Consider the following 20,968-nt stretch of genomic DNA (forward strand, 5'->3'; position numbering starts at 1 on the left):
AGGGGTGTCGAACTCAATCAGAGAAGGGGCCAAAATCTAAAATCCAGCCTAAATCGCGGGCTGAATGGTTTACTGAACAGTCATAAACTGTCATTGTGATGGAAACGCAGCGGAGTGCAGTGATGACAGCGAGGTGCGGGCCACATTGCAAGGCCTGGCGGGACGGATTTGGCCCGCGGGCCTTGTGTTTGACACATGTGGGTTAGTGTGATGAATTGGTGTGATGGTTGGTGTGAAGATTGGTGTGAAGAGTTGGTGTGAAGGTTGGTGTGACGGGTTGGTATGAAGGTTGGTGTGACAGGCAGGAGGGAGTAGCCTGAGCAGCAGGACTGGTAGAAACTCCCCAGATGCTTCTGGCACGCAGCACGGCTGAGAACCATGGCACACAGGGAGGGGCGGAGTCTGATTTCAGGCCGAGCCTGCACAGCCAGCTTATCGAGGATCTGAGTGAATACATGGGAGGGCGGGTCTCCCACTGGGGGGTGACGTGGAGCACAACACAGTCAGGACCCCTAAAGTGCTCAGCAGGCCAGAGCAATGGGCTGTTTACATCAAAGCTCCAAACCAACGCTAAATCCCCAGGCCCTTGGGATCCTGCTGTCCTTGTGAACCAAGTGGCTGAAGCTGCCACTTGCTGTGGGGGGCTCCCTTGCTTCTGGCACTTGAGGATTCCTTTCCTTGTTTCTAAGCTCAGAGGTGAGTTGTGCTGTGGACATGTTGATATTCGTACCCAAATTTAAGTGGCATCAGTGGAGCAAATTATTTGATTCTATTTTAAAACATTTAAAGCATACTGGCACAGTTGCTGGTGTCATTTTAAGTTCCCTCAGTCAGCAGGACCCCCTGCTTTGCAAGGCCTAGAGCCCTGCCTGGAACCCCGAGAGCCGGGATTGCTTCCTCATGTGTCCCTGGACCCACATCTGCTTGCCCCCACGCCGGGCACACCATTAGCTCATTTAATTTTTCTTGGTTGGTTTGTTTGCTTTCAAGCTGGCCCACTGACGCATCACTGAGTGAGTCTGGCAACTCTACTGAAGAAGTGAAGGTCTACCATGGTGTGCACAGCGTATCATCTCCTCCGCCTCTGCTTTCTCCTTGGTGCAACCATGGAAACCTCCCCTCTGGCCCTTTCAGGGTGGCTCGTGCATCCTCAGGCCCTGCCGGTGTCGCTGCTCCTCCCGGGAGCTGGTCACGGAAATGCTTCCGAACAAACACAGCGCCCTTCTTGAAAGAGAGGGATTCCGGTGAATATGATTTTCTCTAAATCAGTACGTTGAATACTTTCAGTTCTTTAGATAAACTCTCAAATGATGCCAACTGGATGGAGGATGAAAGAACCTCGTTTGTTTAGCTGGGCCACGTCGGAGTACAAAAGACATGTAACTGCTGGGCCTTTTGTTGCAGAGGGTGGAGTGAGCGGAGAAGACAAAAATCCCAGCGGGAGAGGACAGCCAGCTTTCATCTGGCGGCCCAGGGAAAGAACTAAACCTCTAACAGCCAGCCTGGTAGTCCAGGCGGCTGGAATATAATACCATAAAGAATATTTTTGGGACTTAAATAATAAGCATAATATTTTGTCTGTAAGAGACGTAAACACTGGTTCTCCATACGGAGGCTTGTGCTGTAGGTAGCTAAGGAGAAGGAGTTTTTGCATCTGGATCTAAGGGGATGAAGAGAGCAAAATCCACCTTGAGATGATATGAGATCTGCAAATGGTCGTGTTCCAGGGGTAATGATTGTCCTCACACAACATCCAGGTCTTTGCATCCTGCCAGTGAATGGGCGGTGGTTTTCTTTTCCTCGGAGGTGTTTGGGATGAGCTCTGCCCGGCGCTGTGGAATAATCCAGCTGAGCCCGGAAGACGGGGCAGGCTCAGGCTGTTTCTCCAGGAAGAAAACTTTCCCCGGGTTCACCTCGTGAGACCCAGGCTGCAGGCCGCTCCTGTTTCCTTGTGTTCTTGGGGACAGGCGATTGTGCAGGCTCTTTCCTAGGCCATCGGGCAAACGCGCGGCTTCCTTCTGGGGCCAGGTGTCCAATGGATGGACAAACGAGGGCAGGAGGCCGTCCCCTGTGCATCTTCTCCAATAGGCCAATGTACGTTGTTGTGCTGGCCATCTGTGTGCTTCCTACACGAACTGTTTCTATAGAAGGTCACATGATAAATCCTGTCAGACCCACGGATTCTCACAGCTCTAGCACCCGGCACAGGGGCCCTAGCTCTTATAGGGCATGTACTTGTACACCTTCCATTCTCACTCTCCCGATTTAATTTCTAATGGCCACTCCTCCTTCATTCCTGCTCCATCCAGCTTTTTTTTTTTTAATTTTATTATTATTTATTTCAGAGAGGAAGGGAGAGGAAGTGAGAGAGAGGAGGAATATCAATAATGAGAGAGAATCATTGATCGGCTGCCTCCTACATGCCACATCCTGGGGATCGAGCCCCAACCCAGGCATATGCCCTAACTGGGAATCTAACCATGACCTGCAGGTTCATAGGTTGATGCTCAAACACTGAACCATGCCGGCTGAGCTCCCTCCAGCTTTTTAATAATAATAATAATAATAATAATAATAATAATAATAATAAAAGTAAGCTGAACAGGTAGGACTGAGTTTTCCCCATACACAGAGATATTAAAAATGTTCAGGTACCTCCACCTCTTTCTGAATCACAACATTAGCACAGCACAGCTCATTGAACTCAGCATTAAAACATTTACTTCCCCAGATCAAGCGCCTCTATTAATAATGACCTAAATTGTCTACACTGATTTCGTATTATTAAGAAATCTCATTTCCATCATGTGCCAGAAGACAACACAGGGGGGGAAAACACCCCTCGAACGTATTTTCCTGCAAAACAACAAAGCCACGTCTCATTATGGATGCCACCCTCTCCGAAGGTCAAGTGCTGCCTTTTGAGGGAGGCCCTGGAGGGTGCATTGGAAGCTCAGAAACAAAGATGCCCTGTGCCCGCAGGTCCCTGCAGCCCAGGGTGAGACAGAACGGCTGAGCCTCGGCACATGCCACAGTACACAGCCCTGGGAGGACACTTCCCGGCGGAGGGGTGGGGGGGGGGGACAGACTAGAAAGCACATCATTGACGCTTTCCTTGACAACGGCCACGGAGTTTCTTTGCAACTGCCATGGGGATTTAATTACACGATGAAATTGCAGCTCCTACTTCTTGAGACAAATTGCATGTTCAGACTGATTGTTTTTTATGAGTCTCACGCAGGGAGCAAAATCTCTCTTCAAGTTGGGTTGGCCGGATGGCTCTGACCTACCACTCTTTACGCCCCTTCTAGAAACGAGACGTTTCCTAATCCTGCTGCGAAGGAGGGTGGGCTCCTGGCGGGGCCTCCCAGCTGCGTGGCAGCTCTGCATGGAGCTGCGTGAGGCCAGTGTCATCTGGTGGATTCCGAGACCATTCTACTTATCTTTCTGTTGACAAAATAGGAAAACCTGGGACTTGCATTACAAAGTAGGAAATACACATGATAATAAGTATAAATGACGATTAAACGTGGGCACAGCTTGTAATTTTACTAATTTAAAATGCAAGTTAAAATAACAAGAGATCTTTCCCTAAGAAATGGCAAAAGATTTTTTTAAAAACCAAGTTTTAGCCCTAATCAGTTTGGCTCAGTGGATAGAGCTTTGGCCTGAGGATTCAAGGTCCCAGGTTCGATTCCGTCAAGGGCATGTACCTTGGTTGCAGGCAAATCCCCAGTGGGGAGTGTGCAGGAGTCAGCTGATTGATGTTTCTCTCTCACTGATGTTTCTAACTCTCTATCCCTCTCCCTCTCTGTAAAAAATCAATAAAAAATATTTTTTAAAAAGCAAGTTTTGGAAGAGTTTGGTGATATCGAAGTTCATGTAGTTTGCACGCGGAAGGGTAAATTTCTCTTCAGAGGGGGAATATCCTCTCTTGAGTTTACATGTACAGGGCATTGTTCATACAAAGAAGCCTGGATAGATAGAGCAGAAATCCTCACCTTTAAGGAGGGAGATACACAGGGCAATCATTAGCCAGCACGAGGGATGAATTACTGCTCCCGAGAGGGATGGGTATGATAATGAGAAAGCAGGTAAGATGTGAGAGTGACAGGAAGATCACAGTCAGCAGAGCAGCCAGGTACCCAGGCATGTGTTTAACTTCTTTCTCTCCTGTTGCCTCTACTTCCAGTGTGCTGAACTTCTGGAATCTGTACGTTTATATCTTTCATCCAATTTGGGAAATGTTTGGTAATTATTTCTCTAAATATTTTTTTCTGCTCCATTTTCTTTCTCAAACTCCGGTTGAGTATGCCAGACCTGCTCTCTTGCCTGCAGTCCCATTCATTTTATTTTCAACCATCTTAGTTTCTGTTCTTCAGATTGTGTACTTCCTGTTGATCTGTTTTCAGATTCTCTGACTCTTTCTTCTATTATCTTCAGTCTGCTGCTAAGCCCATTGTGGATGAGAACAAAGCCAGTCCTAGGTTCAAGGGAGGTGGTGCCACTGCATTGCCGTAGAGACAATTAGTGAGGACAGCTAGCCGTGTCTCCTGACACCAGTCTCTCCACCTCTATCCTTCCCGAGTATGTGAAAGTTTTCCCCCACTCCAAATTAAACAATTTCATTTTATTGCTGAATGGCTCCCCATTGACGCTCCAGCAAGAGTAGCCACCTATGTCTAGAATTTGTAGCCTCACCCAATACAGTTCCTATTACTGGCCTGGCTTTTCCTCTCTCTCCTCTGATTTACACCCCGCATTCCTAGGGATGCCCACTTCCTTGTGCAAGGTGGCATGCCCCACATCTGTTCACTCTGCTGCCTTTAGCGGGAGCCTCTTTTGACGGCAGACTATTAAAATCACGCTCATCTTTGAAGGGTCAACCTAGGAGATTTTTAGTGTCCTCCATTTCCTGTTTGGTCTATTAATATTTATTATAGACCTACTGTGTGCTAGGGTATGGTGAATAGGACACACCCAGTCCCTGTCCAGTATTCAGTTGCTGGACTGGGTATTTGAAGAGGTTAGGTGATGGGATTGGAGGTAGAACCAGGCTGTAGGAAGTGTGTTTGCCATTCCCAGTTCACCCGGAGTGTTTATCCCAAGCAGAGCATGAGGCTGCAGGAGCCACTGCCACCCTGGAAGGGAGGCAGCCTCTCTACTGCACCCTCATTCCTTTTTGTCCTTTCAAACCTCGCCACCAAGCTTGGCAGTGATGCTAACAGAAGTATGTCATCAGCACACACATTATTTCTTTATTAGCTTGTTTCTCAGTTTTGATTCTGAAAATACCCTGATTAGGTCTAATTGCAGTGCCACTGTGTTCCATAGTCAGCGAGGGTTCAGATTTGAGAGAGCAGAGACTTAACCCTGCAGGATTTTTCTTCCTGCTCATCTGCTTTGAAGCTGGACCATTAGCTCTAAGGCAGGCATCTCATCTCGAGACAGCGATTCAGCCTGCTTCTGGGGGGAAAAAAAGAGCCCAGGGTGTTTGGTAGAAAGAAAAGCAGTGTCTTCATTCTAGGTGGCGGGAGATATTTTTCTATATGTAAAGCAAGGGCTGCTGCTGGAATCATTTTATTCCTAAATAATTTAACTATATTCAAAGATAATCTGATGTTATTGTAGGAGAGTGTATTTCTAATAAATTCCACTTGATCTGGGTGAATCAATTCAGGCAGCGCATAATTGAGTCTGTTAGCAAGGACTTTAGCAAGAATTTTGCAATCAGTGTTAATTAAGAAGATGGGACAATAATTTGTGCATAATTCCAGATCTTTTCCTGGCTTGTGAATCAAAGTAATAAGAGCAATGCTCTGGCTGGTGGCGGGATACTGTCATTAGGTGCTGATTTATAAGTACTTAGAAAGGTTTAATTTCATTTTGCTTGGAGCAGGGTCTCCCTGCCCCCACGTTCCTTGCTCAGGGTGTGCAGGCGAGATGGCTGAGAGCTTTCCTTTCTATCTTCCCCTGTTGTCAGTGGCCTCCTGCTCCCCATTTCTGCTTTTATTCTGCATCTGAGTACCCCACTCACACTCTTGTTTTTCTTGACACTCTTATTTAAAGTCAAGGACTCATGTTATTGATATGTTGTGTGCATGTGCCAGCAGTTACGCACACATATGTGCATGTATGCATGTGCCCCCCACACATGTGTATGTGTATGTGCATGTGTTTATGTATAATGTAAAACCAAAGGGTTGTACACAGCTTCACGGGGGACATTTCTTCATGGATCCTCCTGCACCACGTCTCTGGGGGGTGGGCATCAAGAGCCCTGGACTACAAGTCAGGAACACACCTGGATAACATGCTGCCCCTGACTGGCTGTTGACCAGTCAGGGAACAGATGTGAGCCTCAATGTCCCATTTGTAAAACTCAGCCATAGGATGCACTACAGGCATCACTGGGCTCTACCTCCTGTCGGCTGTGGGACCACAGGGTGTAATGCAACCTCTCTGAGCCTCACCTAGCCCCTTGGGAAATGCACGTTGACTACAAGTCCTCCCTGCACAGTGACTCCTTACTCTGCCTCCACTTAGGGCTCCTTCCAGTTCTCACATGCTCTGCTTTGGGGACGTATTCTGCCTAACAACAGTACAGGGCTGGCCCTGGGCCACACTGTTGCTTATCTGGAGCAGTGGTCGGCAAACTCATTAGTCAACAGAATGGCAAACTGTGGCTCGCGAGCCGCAGTTTGCCAACCACAGATCTGGAGCATTGGAGCTCATAAAGCAATCTCCCCCAGCCTTCTAGGCAGTTCCTCCCCTGCCCAACTGGCCTCCCCTTGAAGACGGGGCCAGTCCACACAGCCTGTTAGGATGCACCACACCTGTGAAAGCAGCGGGTGTTTGTCCACTCCTCAGCAAACTGAAGTTATTAGACCCGGAACCCTAGCTAGTCCGATTTGTAAAGACCCTGAGAGATGGCCCACTTTTTCTTTTTCTTTTTTGTTAATCTTCATTCAAGGATATATTTTTTTCCCATTGGGTTTTTGTTGTTATTGTTAATCCTCACCTGAAGATATTTTTTTCCCATTGATTTTTTGAGAGAGTGGAAGGGAGGGGAAGAGACAGAGAGAAACATCCATGTGAGAGACACATTGATTGGTTGCCTCCTGCACGTGCCCTGACCGGGCCTGGGCATCGAGCCTGCAACCGAAGTATATGCCCTTGACTAGAATCAGACCTATGACCCTTCAGTGAGCAGGCCAATGCCCTAACCACTGAACCAAACCCACTAGGCCTCCAATGATTTTTAGAATGAGTGGGAGAAAGGAAGGGGGGCAATAGAGAGAAAAACATGGATGGGAATCAGACATCCATTGGTTGCCTCCTGTACACACCCAACCCCAGGCTGGGATGGAACCTGCAACCCAAGTATGTGCCCTTAACTGGGAATTGTACCCTCAACACTTTGATGGGCAGACAAATGCTCTAACCTCTGGGCTACTGGCCAGGGCTGGCCCATTTGTTTCAATGAGAAAATTAGGTTCAGAGAGATGGACTGGCAGGTTCAAGACCATACAGGCAGTGGTAGTAGAATCAAGGCAAGAACCAGGTCACTTCACTGCTATTCTCTTGCCATTCCCATTACGACTCATGTCTCAGAGCCACTCACTGCGCATGCTCTTGTCATTGGTGCCAAGGAGTCCGCTAAGGCAGGAGCTGTGCTCATGTACCTGACATCTAACTGTTGGTCTGCCCCGGGAGGAGGTCCTCCCCACGAATAGGCCAGGAGCAATGGCCGTGGCTCTAATGTCAGGGCTGCTTAGCGTCAAGCCTCTGGGGCAAAGGTTGAATGAGAAATGGAATTCCAAAAATGACCTGGTCTTGGCATACATACATGTGCCTGTCATGTGTTCACACATGTTCATGCCCCACCCACCCACGCTGCTGGGTGAGATCTCTGAATAAAAATCCAATTAGCATTTTTTTAACTTGCCTCCAGATGCTCACTACCATTGCCCCAAACACAACATAATGCTTCTGGCTTTCCATTTCCAGCAAGAATTCAAGTAGCATCTTGACTTGTATATACCGTGTTAGCAGCAAAATCATGGGATGCTGACATCTTTCATAATAGCAATTAGTAATCAGTTGTTCCTTAAGTAGTTTGATTACACTGGTTACCAAATTGTACCTTTGATGCATTTGGGGGCACAAAGGGTCTCATCACCCCTCCCCCGGCTGCCCCTGCTCCCTCCGCTCATTCTCAGTGGTTGCTGTGCTGATAGGCACAGAAGAGAGGCAAGGACAAATAACGCAACTGTCCCTGATAAAAGGTATTAAACAGCAGAGGCTCGGCATCAGCAGAAAGGAGAACTAGATAGTTTTTTGCAGAAAGACCAGGCCCAGAAGCTCCTGTGGAAAGGTGGTCTGTGCCCACTCAGCCGAATGATCAAAAGGAGCTGGCCTGTCCGTGCCAGGTGGGACACTCAGCCTGAGCTCCCTCTTAGGACAAAGACTCTGTGCAGGGGGCTGGATACCAACAGGGTCCGACAAGGATCTTTGCCCTTCAGAGGCTGAACTTGGGTGTGAAATATTCAGTGGGTTATAAAAATTAGCCAGCAAGGCCGTGTGATCCTGTCACTAAGAGATGGAGAGCATTAAGCTCCAGTGAGGGAGGAGGTGAGTCTGCTGGCTGGGGCAGCAGGCATGGCCTTGCAGGGGAGGTGGCCATGTGTGCGGGTCTGGACAGACAGGGTAGGTGCTGGCCTAGGTGAGCAGAGGGCATAGCGGACCAGCTAGAAAACAGCACAATATAACCAAAAGTAACTCCCAAGTCAGGGAAAAGATTTCCAGCAAGCAGGACAAAGTGATTTTATGTACCTATATGTTCCGTGAAGAAGTCTGTCAAAAATGACAAAAAGGATACAAAGAAATGGGAGCTATTGCCCAAGGACCTGAACAGACAAGCCACGTGGACAAGACTGTCCTGAGCAGCAGAGAAAGGGCAGCGAGCAGGCACGGAGAACGACCAGGATGCACGCATTAAACTGAGGTTAAATACCAGCGTGCATCAGCGGCAATGCCCAGAGTATGGTGAGACATAGGCAGGCATGGCCAGAGCGAATAGAAATCCTTTCAGAACACAATTTGGGAGCTTTTATATCCTTGTGGCAGTAATATGGCTCTCAGGAATTTACTAGCATTCTAATATATAATATCACCCAAATAAGACAAAGGCCCCAGGAATGCTAATAAAGATGCTAATTACAGCAGTATTGATAGTAGCAACAATGTACACAGAGGTTCTCCTCTTGTAGGCATTTGGTTTAAGTATTTTGTGATGAATCACCTCAACAGGTGATTGAATTAAGACCACTATGAAGCACCATGGAAAATACTTTAGGTCTAGTAACTCTACGGAGCAGAACACAAAATTATACCTCCGACCTGGTTCCAAGTGGGGGCCATTGACTTGCAAATGGACCAGCAATGAAGACAGGCACTGTTTTAGGATGGTGGTGCCTTGGGTTCACCTTTCTCTTTTTAAACGTGTTGCACGGGGCTCTTAACGGTTGCCTGTGTTACACGTGGATATCCACAGTCTAAGCAGCACATGTGCGTGTAGGGATGTAAGAATCCCACAGCCAAGAACTATCATTTGCTTTTTCAACCGTCCTCCCTCCCAGCTCCAGGAATGGCCCGCCTGCGTCACACGCACACATGAGGGTTACAGTTTTAAGCACAGGAGATTGGTTACCTAGGAGCACCTGGGGGGGCAGCTGGACCGCGGGGTCTTTCATCCAGTCGTCGTTGGCCAGTTCTATCACGGCGTCCACGTGCCTGACCTGGGTGCAGATCACGGCGCTCACCGTCTCCTCATCCCTGGCGTCCAGCGCGGACTTCAGCCTCCTCACTAGGTCTGAGCTGAGTGGGTGGTCGGGGAGGCAGTCGGAGCTAGACATTGCAAGGTCGCTTGCGTGTTGACCAGGCTTCTTTGCTCCTCAGCCGAGCCCAGAGTTAGCAGCTGTGGTGTGGGGACGCTATAAATAGAAGAAGCAGGCTTGCGTTACAGCCCTCCCTCCCCCTCCTTCACCGGGAGGCAGAATTCATCTCCCTGAGGCCCCAGGAGAGATTATTCTAGAGATGGGCAGTGGACGTGTGGGTGAGGGGGTGGGAAAAAGGAGGGAACATATTTGAGACGGAAGTTCTCACCGGTGCTGTTGAACCCTGTCTTCTTAGATCAAGAGAGAGAGACTCTACCTGAAACTCTGAAGACTGGGCTTGGAGCCTCCTTCTGTGGAAGGGACACTTCGGGATGTCCCCCTGACGGCTCCCTCGCTTCATCTGAAAGGAGAGCCAGCCTGACTATAAACTGGACACGTTTTGAACTGGAGAGAATGGAGGGGAATCTTTGGCTTCCAAATTCAGAGACCGCTGGCTAGTGTCAAGAAGACAAAAGCACCACACAAGTGAACAAGAAAGAGTAACCTATATGTTGGCGGAGGTCTCCACCCCCCTCCGGGCTGGTAACTTGGCTTAGAGTACCCGATTCCACCACTGTGGGAGTACAACGCCCCTCATGTTGATTTCTGTGCATTCAGGGGGGAGTGGGGACTTTTTTTCTCATGACCTCTCTGTCTGATGGTCCTGGACCCCCACATTAACTGGGGCACAGAGCCCAGCTGCCCCAGCACTTCCCTGTATTTTGTGGTGACCTGAGGGGCCCAGGCTGCGCCGTATAGCTTTCAAAAAATTAATACACTTTTAGATTCTTTTTTGAATTGAAATATATTTGCTATACAACATTATGTGTAATACTCCCCTCCTCCTTCCAGTAATGTTGATTTGATACATTTACATGTTGCAATATGATCACCATGCAGTGCTAGCTAGCTCCTCTGCCACCTTACCTGGTTATTGTTTCTTTTTTTGTGGTGGGAATAATTAGGATCCAGTCTCTCAGCAAGATTGGTGTTTATAATACAACTAAGAGGCCTGGTGCTCAAAATTTGTGCACTGGGGCAGGGGGTGGATAGGGTCCCCTTAGGCCCCCACCAGTGCATGATTAGGGTGGGGGAGCTGCAGGAGGTTGGCCAGCTGGGGAGGGACTGCAGGAAAGCTCCAGGGCATGTCTGGTCTGGCCCATCTCGCTTAGTCCTCATTGGCTAGACCCCAGCAGCAAGCTAACCTACCAGTTGGAGTGTCTGCCCCCTGGTGGTCAGTGCACAGCATAGCAAGTGGTTGAGTGGCCTTAGCATATCATTAACATATTATGCTTGGATTGGTTGAATGGATGACTGGGGACACTTAGCATATTAGGCTTTTATTATATAGGATATTGTTGTCTATGGTCACTACATTGTGCATTAGCTCCCCAGGACTTATCTGCTAGTTGCAAATGTGTGTCCTTAAAAACGTTTCTATTCCTCATGTAGCTTTTATAGAGACTCCTCCACTGTGCACCCTTATCCTACCACCTCTTCCTTTTCTCACATTCTCTCATCTCTCCTTGTGATGATTAATTTTGGGTCAACCTGGGTGGGCCGCAGTACCCAAATATTTGGTCAAACATTATCCTGGATGTTTCTGCAAGATGTTTCTTTGGGATGGAATTAATGCTTAAGTTGGTGGACTTAGAGTAAAGCAGATTATACCTCACAATGTGGGTGGGCCTCACTCAATCAGTCGAAGGCTTGAATAGGATAAGGACTGATGTCTCCCAAGCAAGAGGGCCTTTGGACTTGCACTGCAACTTTCTCTGGGTCTCTAGCCTGCTGGCTACCCCACAGATTTTGGACTTGCCAGTCTCCACAGTTACATGAGCCCATTCCTTAAAATAAGCCTCTCTCTTTCTCTAATACTCCCCTCCTCCTCCCAGCTCCCAGGTGCCTCCGTGCAGGTTTTGGTCCAAATATTGACACTTTTTGCAACATGTCTGGCACCTGCATTTGAGGAGCTAGCCCTGGACTCCTTTCAATGTCTGTTATCCTTCCTCCTGCCTCATAGAGCCTGGGCCTTCCTTGCTGTGACAACATACCTGGCCCCTGTGATGAATCATATTGATGTACATATGTCAGTAGTATCAGTCAATCCTAGTCTCCTTTGCAACCCAGTTCTGGCCAGTGAGAGTGGGCATGGCCTGCTCTGGTGCCTGTGGGAGTTTTCTGCTTTCTTGATGGAAAGGGATGCAATGGCTGGCACCCCCTTTCCCCTTCCTTCTTCCCTTGGGCTGGGCATGGTGTGTGGAGCTGGGGCAGCCCTCGCACAGTGATGAGGTGACACGCTTGAGATGGGGATCACTACCTGAGGGGAGGGGGACAGAAAGAGGAGGAGAGATGGCTCCTCGATGACATTTCTGAACTTTTGTCCCGGTTCTGGGCTGCCAGCCACGGGACTTCTTGTTTTTATCCCGCGAACACTGTCCAGGCACTTAACTGTGAGTGTAGCTGCAGGTATTCCTGGCGGATAGAGCATTGCAGATTACACTGTGTCCTTAAAAGAACAGGCATTGATAGGAGCCCAGGGCTAGCTGCCATTAAAATTATGGACATGTCCTGGCTTCAGAGAGAGGCCACAGAACTGGCTCAGCCTGTGCTGAGAATGTGAGTTGATCCCCCGAGTTTTCCAAGCTTTGGTTACTGGACTCGGGCCTTCCATGATTGTCTCCCTGATGGTGCAGGGCCAGCAGCCAGCCCCAGAGTCCCCGAGTGGAGGAGCCATGGCCACGGCCTGAGGTCATCGGTGAGCAGGCAGCCAGGCCCCTGAGGGACTGCCATCCAGTGTCACCAGGATGGAAAACAACCCAGATGGCCACATTCCTGGAACCACTGGCCACCGGCTTGGCCTGGAAAAGAGATAGGAACCTGCTGGCTCAGTCTTCAGCTCAGGTGTTAGGCTGTGAGCGTGGTAGGCTGCTGGTTCTCTCTTCGACCAAAGAATGATGGGTGTTGAAAGTTTTGAACCCCTGTTTCAAAGCACAAATGCTTTGCAGCATCGAATTCCTTACGTGAGAGAGAAATTTGACACCAGCACATTGGTGTAGATCACATGTGTCAAACACAAGGCCCACTGGCCAAATCCGTCCCGCCAGGCCTTGCAATGTGGCCCGCACCGCGCTGTCATCACTGCACTCCGCTGCGTTTCCATCACAATGACAGTTTATGACTGTTCAGTAAACCGTTCGGCCCGCGATTTAGGCTGGATTTTAGATTTTGGCCCCTTCTCTGATTGAGTTCGACACCCCTAGTGTAGATACTAAGAGGGAGAGCAGTGCCACAGGAAAAGGATCGGAGTTTGGGCAAGGTAATTTAAAGAAATAAAGTGAGGATGGTTAGAGATTGCTCCCCAACTTCAAATCAGAAGGGAGGCGAAGAGGAAGCACTTGTGAGGCAGATAATAAGATGACAAAGCCTGAGACGGCAGTGCTTGCTAATCTTAATTACCAAGTGATCTGCTGGGTGTTTAATCAGAGGCACATACGCTATGCTAATTATTCCGGCTAATTTTGTTATAATGCAATTCTGCATCAACCCTGCTATGTATAAATTAGGAATTGAAATGTAACTAACACAAATTATATTTAAGGCAACATGAATTTCTTTATTCCAGTGTGAAATCGTCTAATCTCTATTTCTTTATCTTTTCTTGTTTGATTAGCTCATGGGACTCCCGCTCCCCCCACTGCCCACCCCACCTCCATCCTTGAGGGGGAAGGAACCCTGCACCAATATTTCTCTCTTCATTTCTTAGAAATCTTATATTTGACTTTCTCCTCCTGCAACTGCCCTTGGAAGGTGCGGAATACATTTAAGCAATCAATGGCAGGCAGATCCCGGCTTTCTCTGGGTCAGACAGAGGTCACTTCACCTTCTGCTTTAATTTTTCAGCAATCATCGGAGGGTCCCCTAGTTCACGTAGTCTCACTGACATATGGATTGTGACTTATGTCACGTTATGTTCACACATGTGTTTAGGTAGAGGATTGATAGCACAGATCCCCATCCAGGAGCATGAGTATTTTGTGGAATTTTTAATGTCGCGTAGTTTGCTGCCCATGAGGTCAGACTGGTGTGGAAGTCGGTGAGCCCTGCAGGGCCCACGGGCATGCCCCGGAGGGCACCTTCTCTAAAGGAGGCTCTCATATGAGAGAGACTGTCTTTCTAAAGGCAACAACCAACCTCAGATTTAATGCCGAGACAAAGATGTTTACTGTGGTCAAGGACAATGCAGTCCAGCTAACTATGATCACTTCTGCTCTGTTTCATTTTGGAATCAGTTGAGAGGAGGCATCAGACAGAGGGGCTCAGAGTGTCAGCTTCATCACTGACAAGGCCAACGAAGAAAGTGTCTTCAGATCAGAAGCCAGAGGAGCTTTCCCTCAACTCCTGAATCAGGCACCACACACATCATTGCAGCCCTGAGCCTCCTTCCCCACCTCACCACCAGGGCTACCCTTCCCAGGATGCAGAGAAACCAAGATGACCTTCTCCTCAGACAGGCAGACCCCAGAAGAATCCAGAAGGGGCTAAGCTATGCAAGCCCTTCCCAGAGGGCCCAGTAAGGTCTTCCAAGGAGAAAGAGATGAATTAGAGGGAAGCTGGGCGCAGCACATAGAACAAGGTTGTGTCTTTGGAAGCACAAGGCCAAGGGGACCTCTAAGAGTGTCCTACACATTTTGAGGAGTTTTATCCAGTACAAAGTCAGGACAAGAAATAAGAACAATAAATAACTTTAAAAATCAAAATGATTAACCAACCATTATCTGCAAATGATACTTATATGAAATCCGAGTGAATCAATGGAAAGATATTAGCTAGAATTTACAAACATGTCTAGTAAGCTAGCCTACTGCCCTCCTAATTGAGCAAAATGAATAGTTTCCCTACATCCCAGCAAAGTTAGAGAACTGGACAAGGTGTATAGGAGCGAAGCCTGGGAAATAAAGTCACACCAACTTTCAGGGAATTCAATAAAAGAAGAAGAGAGAAAATCTGCCTTGTTGATGGCAAAGTACATAACAGAGCTACATTCCTGGTGGGCATAACATTTCTGAAGGCAGAGAGTGTAGCTTGGTTTGATTTTTTGGTACAGTTTGTATATAATTATAATTAGAGAAAGGTTGGAAGGATGGATTCCAAACAGTAACAGTGGTTATCTCTAAGTGAGTATTTAAAAAATCTGCATTTTCTTAGTGTTCTACAATAAAATAATTATTTTGTAATCATGCTGAAAAAGACACTTTCTTGTTCCTGGCACCATAATTTATTATAGTGAGACTCTGCACCTACATATTCAACAACTGTAGGATGGCTGCCGGATGACACATGCACCTGAAATAAGTGGAGAAGGAAGCGTGCGGCAGAGTGAGGGGGGAGACTCCCAGGCACCGGTCAGAGAAGCTCCCACGAGTGGGATCTGGGCTTGCAGAACTCAGAGCCTGCCCGCATCAACCATCTTCCATCAAGTGCCTCCTTTATACTCTTCAAGTCTCTGCTCTGGGAAGGAGTGGGCAGACAATGATTCCTGCTTTTCCTAACAGTTAATTTAAACAGAGTGAGAAAGCTATTTTTTTCCCACAGGAAGAATGCACATGTGAGAGTAGTTTAGAGAACTTAGAGCGTATAAAAGACGGGACTTGCTGGGAAGGTACAAAGCAACCCTGGTCAGAAGCGTGGAGTGGGTGTGGGAATCCCACCCAGAGAAGGTGGCTAAGAAGTGGATCGCAGCGGACTGGGGTCTTCACATTACTGAAGCTGAAAACCTCATCTGGAGGCTCAAAGCCCGGCCTGCAGAGGGAGGGGTTCTTCTTTGGCAGGGGCCGCTTGCAGAACCCCCGCAAACTGGAAACAGCCCAAATACCCCGCAGAGGGAATTGGCCTAATAAATGATGGGACATTGATTCAGGGATTCTGCCCAGCCGTACACATCTGTGATGACAGACTTTTAACGGCCTGGAAATTTGTTTTTGGTTTATTGTTTAGTGAAAATTTGGTTTTAAAACTGCATGTTGTGAGCCAATATTTGTAAAAAAAAAATGTATGAAGGGTTTTATTTTATTCTGTTCGTTTACCTGCATGATATTTTTTTCTATTGTATAATGAGCATGGAGAACACATAATAGATGTAGTTCATATACAGTTTATAGAAAGAAGTAAACAAGAGAAGAATGGCTTTCAGGTCAGCAAGACTCAGCTCTAAAATGACTGAATGAATCTATAGGTTCAAGAAAGAGTTAATGAGCAGGGGGTTGGTCAGCAAATCACAAGAGAGGCAAGATGCTAATGGGGCCTCCTAACCCCGCCCAGGAGGAAGTCCTCTGCCGCCCAGCAGGGAAGGCCCGCTGGCAACACAGGCTATTTTGTGAGATGGAAGCTTGAGGCCACCCTAGCCAGGTGCCACTGGACACATGAAGAAGCTCCCTGGCCCTCGCAGGGGTCCTCAAACTTTTTAAAGTGGGGGCCAGATCACGGTCCCTCAGAGAGCTGGAGGGCCGGACTATATGAACTACTAATTCCTACTGTAACACCTCGGCTGCGCTCACTGCCCAAAAAACCTGGCGGGCCGCATCAGACTCCTCTGCGGGCCGCATGTGGCCCGCGGGCTGTAGTTTGAAGACGCCTGCTAGACTGATTATTTGTGGTCGGCTCACGTGACTGTGGAGGCTGAGGTCCCACCATCAGCTGTCCACACGTGGAGGCCCCCGAGAGCTGGTGGTGTAATTTCTGTCTGAGTCCAAAGGTCTGGGAATCAGGAGAAGGGATGGTGTAAGTTTCAGTCAGAGAGGAAAGAAAGCTGATGTCCCAGCTTCACCAACCAGGCAGAGAGATGAATTCCACCTCCTGGGCCTTCCCATCCCTTTCAGGTTCTCAGTGGGCTGGATGAGGCCACACACAATTGGGGAGGGAGGGAGATGGGTTTCTGGTCAAACGCTAATCTCACCTGGAAACTCCCTCACAGATACACCCAGAAGATGTGTTTAACTGGATATCTGGGCCGCAGAGTTGAGCACATGCCTATTTTAGGAGGTAAACAGGTACAGAGAGAGATATTGAAAGGACTACAGAGAGGGGAATGGACCTGGAGCAGAAGGGCCGGAGAGCAGGACCCTGCCTGGTGCTGGAGGGAGGAGAAGGGCCAGTGCCCTCAGGATGGAGGGAAGCTTGTCCCGGGCCCACCGTGGTGGTGGAGGAGGTCCGATGCAGTCTTTTGTTTGGGTGAAATAACATCAAAGCCCTTTGCTGAGAGATGGGGGGAGAGACTGGGTGGAGAGCTTGAACGTGGGAGTGAAAATGAGAAAGACCTGTGTGGGTCATGGGACAGGGAGCTGATTAGGAGCAAAGAGAAGACTGGTGTGTGGCGGTGAGAGCCTGAGAGCTCTGATCACCCACCTAGAGGAAGCTGCCTGCTTTGAGCCTATCGCCTGTCTGCTATTCTGGGATCATTCACGAAGGTTGAAGGAGAGACACGGACTATCTTTTGGTTACCCTAAATCCACAGGATCATCTTAGGGAGCCCCTAGTGTAGGCTGAGAGGGCCAGTAGATCAAGGTTTCTGGTTCCAGGGAGAAGGAGCTAAGGATGCACAATCAGAAGTTGATCAGCTGGGACAGGACGTGGTGGAGGGAATGGGGAGATGACCATTACGGTAACCAGAGAATTCATGGGTGGTGGCTTTCGAATAGAGTCTTAAGGAATGGGCAGAATTTGGGTTGGTAGAAAGGTTCTCCCTCAGACAGAGGGAAGAGAGTGAGCAAAAGGATGAGAAGGGACCAGCAGGTGCATAAGTGCCATAGGAGGTACCACCAGGCCAGTAGGTGCCCCGGGAAGGGGGCATGGGCTAGCATGCAGGGTCCCACATGCCAGGAATTGGATGTTGATGAGCCACTGTCCAGTTTTTTTAGAGGAAATGTGTGAAATGATCAGGGTGGTGTTTTAGAAAGATTAATTTGGTGTAATTTATAGGAAGGCAAGGAAGGGGAGCCTGGGACAAAGAGAAGGCTCAGGGGTCACAGACATCTCTAAGGGGTGACTAATGATGGCAAAACAACGGGATTCAACGTGTATGTGATTATGCATTTAAACGTCTAATTTTAAATCCAGCACCCTAATTAAGCATAAATTATTTTGTCATTCAAATGTATTCTGGCTTGAAGCTCCCTCTCCGCTGGTGGTGAGAGGGGAGGAGGGCGGAAGGGAAGGATCCGCAAATCAGCAATCGGAATTCTCCGTGGCTTCCCCGGAGGGTCCCAAAGGCACAGAGGTTCCCAGGTGGCTCCTCTTCCCGCCGTGCTCCTCATCCGCCCCCCTGACTGCTTCATGCCTTCTCGGGAGGCTGACCTTTGGGAGGGGGCTTGTTGTCAGCCTGCGGGGACAGCCAGCACTGAGCAGGCAGAGGCCTGTGGAGCACAGTGCGGAAGGCTGCCGAGGCCTCTGTGTGTAGAGTGAATCTGAAGCTCACAGCACCAAGCATTTCCAGGTCCCCAGACAAAGTCATCTTAGAAGTGAGGCGGGCAGGGCACCTCCGGGATGGTCCAGACTGCCCAGGGGGAGTTGGGAGGAATCAGAAGAGGGAATACAGACAGGAGGGGGCGCTGGATTCATAGAGACATGTAAGAGCAGCATGTGTTTGAGAACCTAGCCTCCCTTACACTGATGGGCCCAGAGGGTCATGGGCCATTGCCTCCCTCTACCAGCCACCCACCGCCTTTGTTGGGGGAGGGCAGTGTGCGTGGAAGGAAAAGTGTGTGTGTGTGGGGAGAGTCACTCTCCTGGTACCTTGCAGGATGACCTGGAGTTGCAGGGACCTGGGCCACATACCTGAGTGGTAGTCTACCATCCCGGAATTTGGGACCACTCAAGGGTGGAGGTCAGGGCAAAACAGAGTTATCACATTGAACAATCTGCTCAGTGCCTTCTCTGTGCCCAGCACTATAAGAAGGTGGAGAGTGAAGATGGTAACACCACGCAATCCCCGCTCCTGAGGCTTTATCATGTGATTGACAAGGCAACCAGACAACTGGGCATACACTTAGACAATGCTTTTGACACAGCAGGTCAAAGGCAAGGTGAGCAAACACTGAGAGAAGGGCAGGAGAGGGCCATGCAGATATCAGGGAGGAGCATCCTCGGCTAACGGAACAGCAGGTGCAAAGGCCTCTGAGCAGAGAGCACGCCAGGTGTGCCTGGGGGATAGCCATGCTACCACTGAGTGCCGTGAGCCAGGGAGCGAGTGGGGAGGGTCATGGAGGGCTCACTGGTCATCGTAAGGATCTTGGCTTTCCTGCAGGGGGGATGAGAAAGTATGGAGGGTCTAAAGCAGAGAGGTGACTCACCTGGCTTAGTTGCTGAGCTCAGGGTGGGCTGCAGAGGAGAAGGGAGAACCTGGTCTTGCAGTAATTCAGGTGACTCAGTTGTCCCATCCATAAAATGGGAGGAACCTGGCACTTTCTTGTGATTGATATGAGAGCACTGTTGGCCCATGGCTAGTAGCATAGCTGGGGTCACCCAACTGAGCTGCTGGCAAACAAAAGTCTACGCACAAGGTCACAAGAACCAGTTGCCAGGTTTGCTCTTTCCTGAAGGTTTGGGGGTGAAGGCAGGGCTGTTTCTGAGCAGAGACCTGCAAGACCAGGTCAAAGCATGTCTGAAAGTAAAGGACCCATTAAAAATGAGAGAAATAGCCGAAACCAGTTTGGCTCAGTGGATAGAGCATCGGCTTGCGGACTGAAAGGTCCCAGGTTCGATTCCGGTCAAGGGCATGTACCTTGGTTGAGGGCACATCCCCAGTAGGGGGTGTACAAGAGGCAGCTGATCGATGATTCTCTCTCATCGATGTTTCTAACTCTCTATCCCTCTCTCTCTCTCTGTAAAAAAATCAATAAAAAATATATTTAAAAGAGAGAAATATACGTAACATACAATGTGCCATTTAAACACCTTTCAGTGTTCAGCTCAGCAGCTGCAAATACATTGACATTGGTGTGCAACCATCACCCACAGTCATCCCACAGTCATCCCCAGAACTCTTTCATCTTCCCAAACTGTCACTCTGTCCCTGTCAAACCCTAACTCCCTGCCCCCAAACTTATACTTTCTGTCTCTCACTCTGCCTACTTTAGAGACCTCTTGTATGTGGGATCATACAGTCTCTGTCCTTCGTGGCTGGCTAGTTTCACTCAGCATCATGTCCACAAGGTTCATGCGTGTGGTAGCAGGTGGCAGAATTTCCTTCCTTTTAAAAGATGAATATATTCCACTGTATGGGTGCAGCACATTTTGTTCCTCAATTGGATTGCCTCTCCTCTGGGCCACTGTGAATAATGCTGCTGGGGATACGGGTGTCCACTGTCTTCCCTTCCCTGTGGACCCCTCCCCCCTGCTCAGAGGGGCCACACGAGTGCCTCTTCCCAGAGCTGGGACTTCTCTGGAACAAAGCAACTCACTCAGGGCACTTTCTCAAACACCCAGGTGTCTTGCTGAACAGAAATGACTTTGGTTGGAAACTGTAAGCCCGCAGTTCCTTAGTGTCCATTTCTACCCAAATAGAAGCACTGTGTGGCTCGCAGCACTAGGTACTGGAGTCAGCACTGGGCATTAGGACTAGGACGCCATCCTAATGGAGCCTCTAGGACACACAGCCATGAAGTGAACACACCAACCCCTCCAAAGACATACAGATATTAACCCGCTGAAGAGCAATATAGACAAATACTAGTATTCTTCCACAGCGTTCAGAAATCTGGCAAACAGTGGAGGCTTTCGCTTCAGTGTTTGGATGCTGTGTTGGCAATCATTGTTCAATAAGTTCAGCTGATTTTTGTGACTATTTCTGTAGATCATTTCACAGATGTTGGTGAATTCCTCTCTCCTTGGCAGATATACAGACTGACTATTTCTCTGGAAGCAGCACTGAATTTTTTAGCGAATTAAATTTAGTTAAAAAAGAAAAAAAGAAAGAAAAAAGGGAAAGTGGGCAAAAGATAGGAACAGCTTTTTCACCAAAGAGGAGACACAGA

At 48.7% G+C, this 20,968-nt stretch overlaps 1 protein-coding gene across 1 annotated transcript in view; it reads right to left on the reverse strand.

Annotated features, from left to right (window-relative positions):
- Nucleotides 1-9,945, reverse strand: part of ASB18 (ankyrin repeat and SOCS box containing 18) — a 37,583-nt gene extending 27,638 nt beyond the window's left edge. Inside the window, 1 exon segment of the mRNA XM_036422210.2 lies at nt 9,713-9,945. Coding sequence (XP_036278103.1) covers nt 9,713-9,917 — 205 coding nt within the window. The 5' untranslated portion in view covers nt 9,918-9,945.
- Between the last annotated feature and the right edge of the window lie 11,023 nt (nt 9,946-20,968).

This window comes from Pipistrellus kuhlii, unplaced genomic scaffold (genome assembly GCF_014108245.1).
Source record: "Pipistrellus kuhlii isolate mPipKuh1 unplaced genomic scaffold, mPipKuh1.p scaffold_m20_p_7, whole genome shotgun sequence".
Classification (NCBI taxonomy): Eukaryota; Metazoa; Chordata; class Mammalia; order Chiroptera; family Vespertilionidae; genus Pipistrellus; species Pipistrellus kuhlii.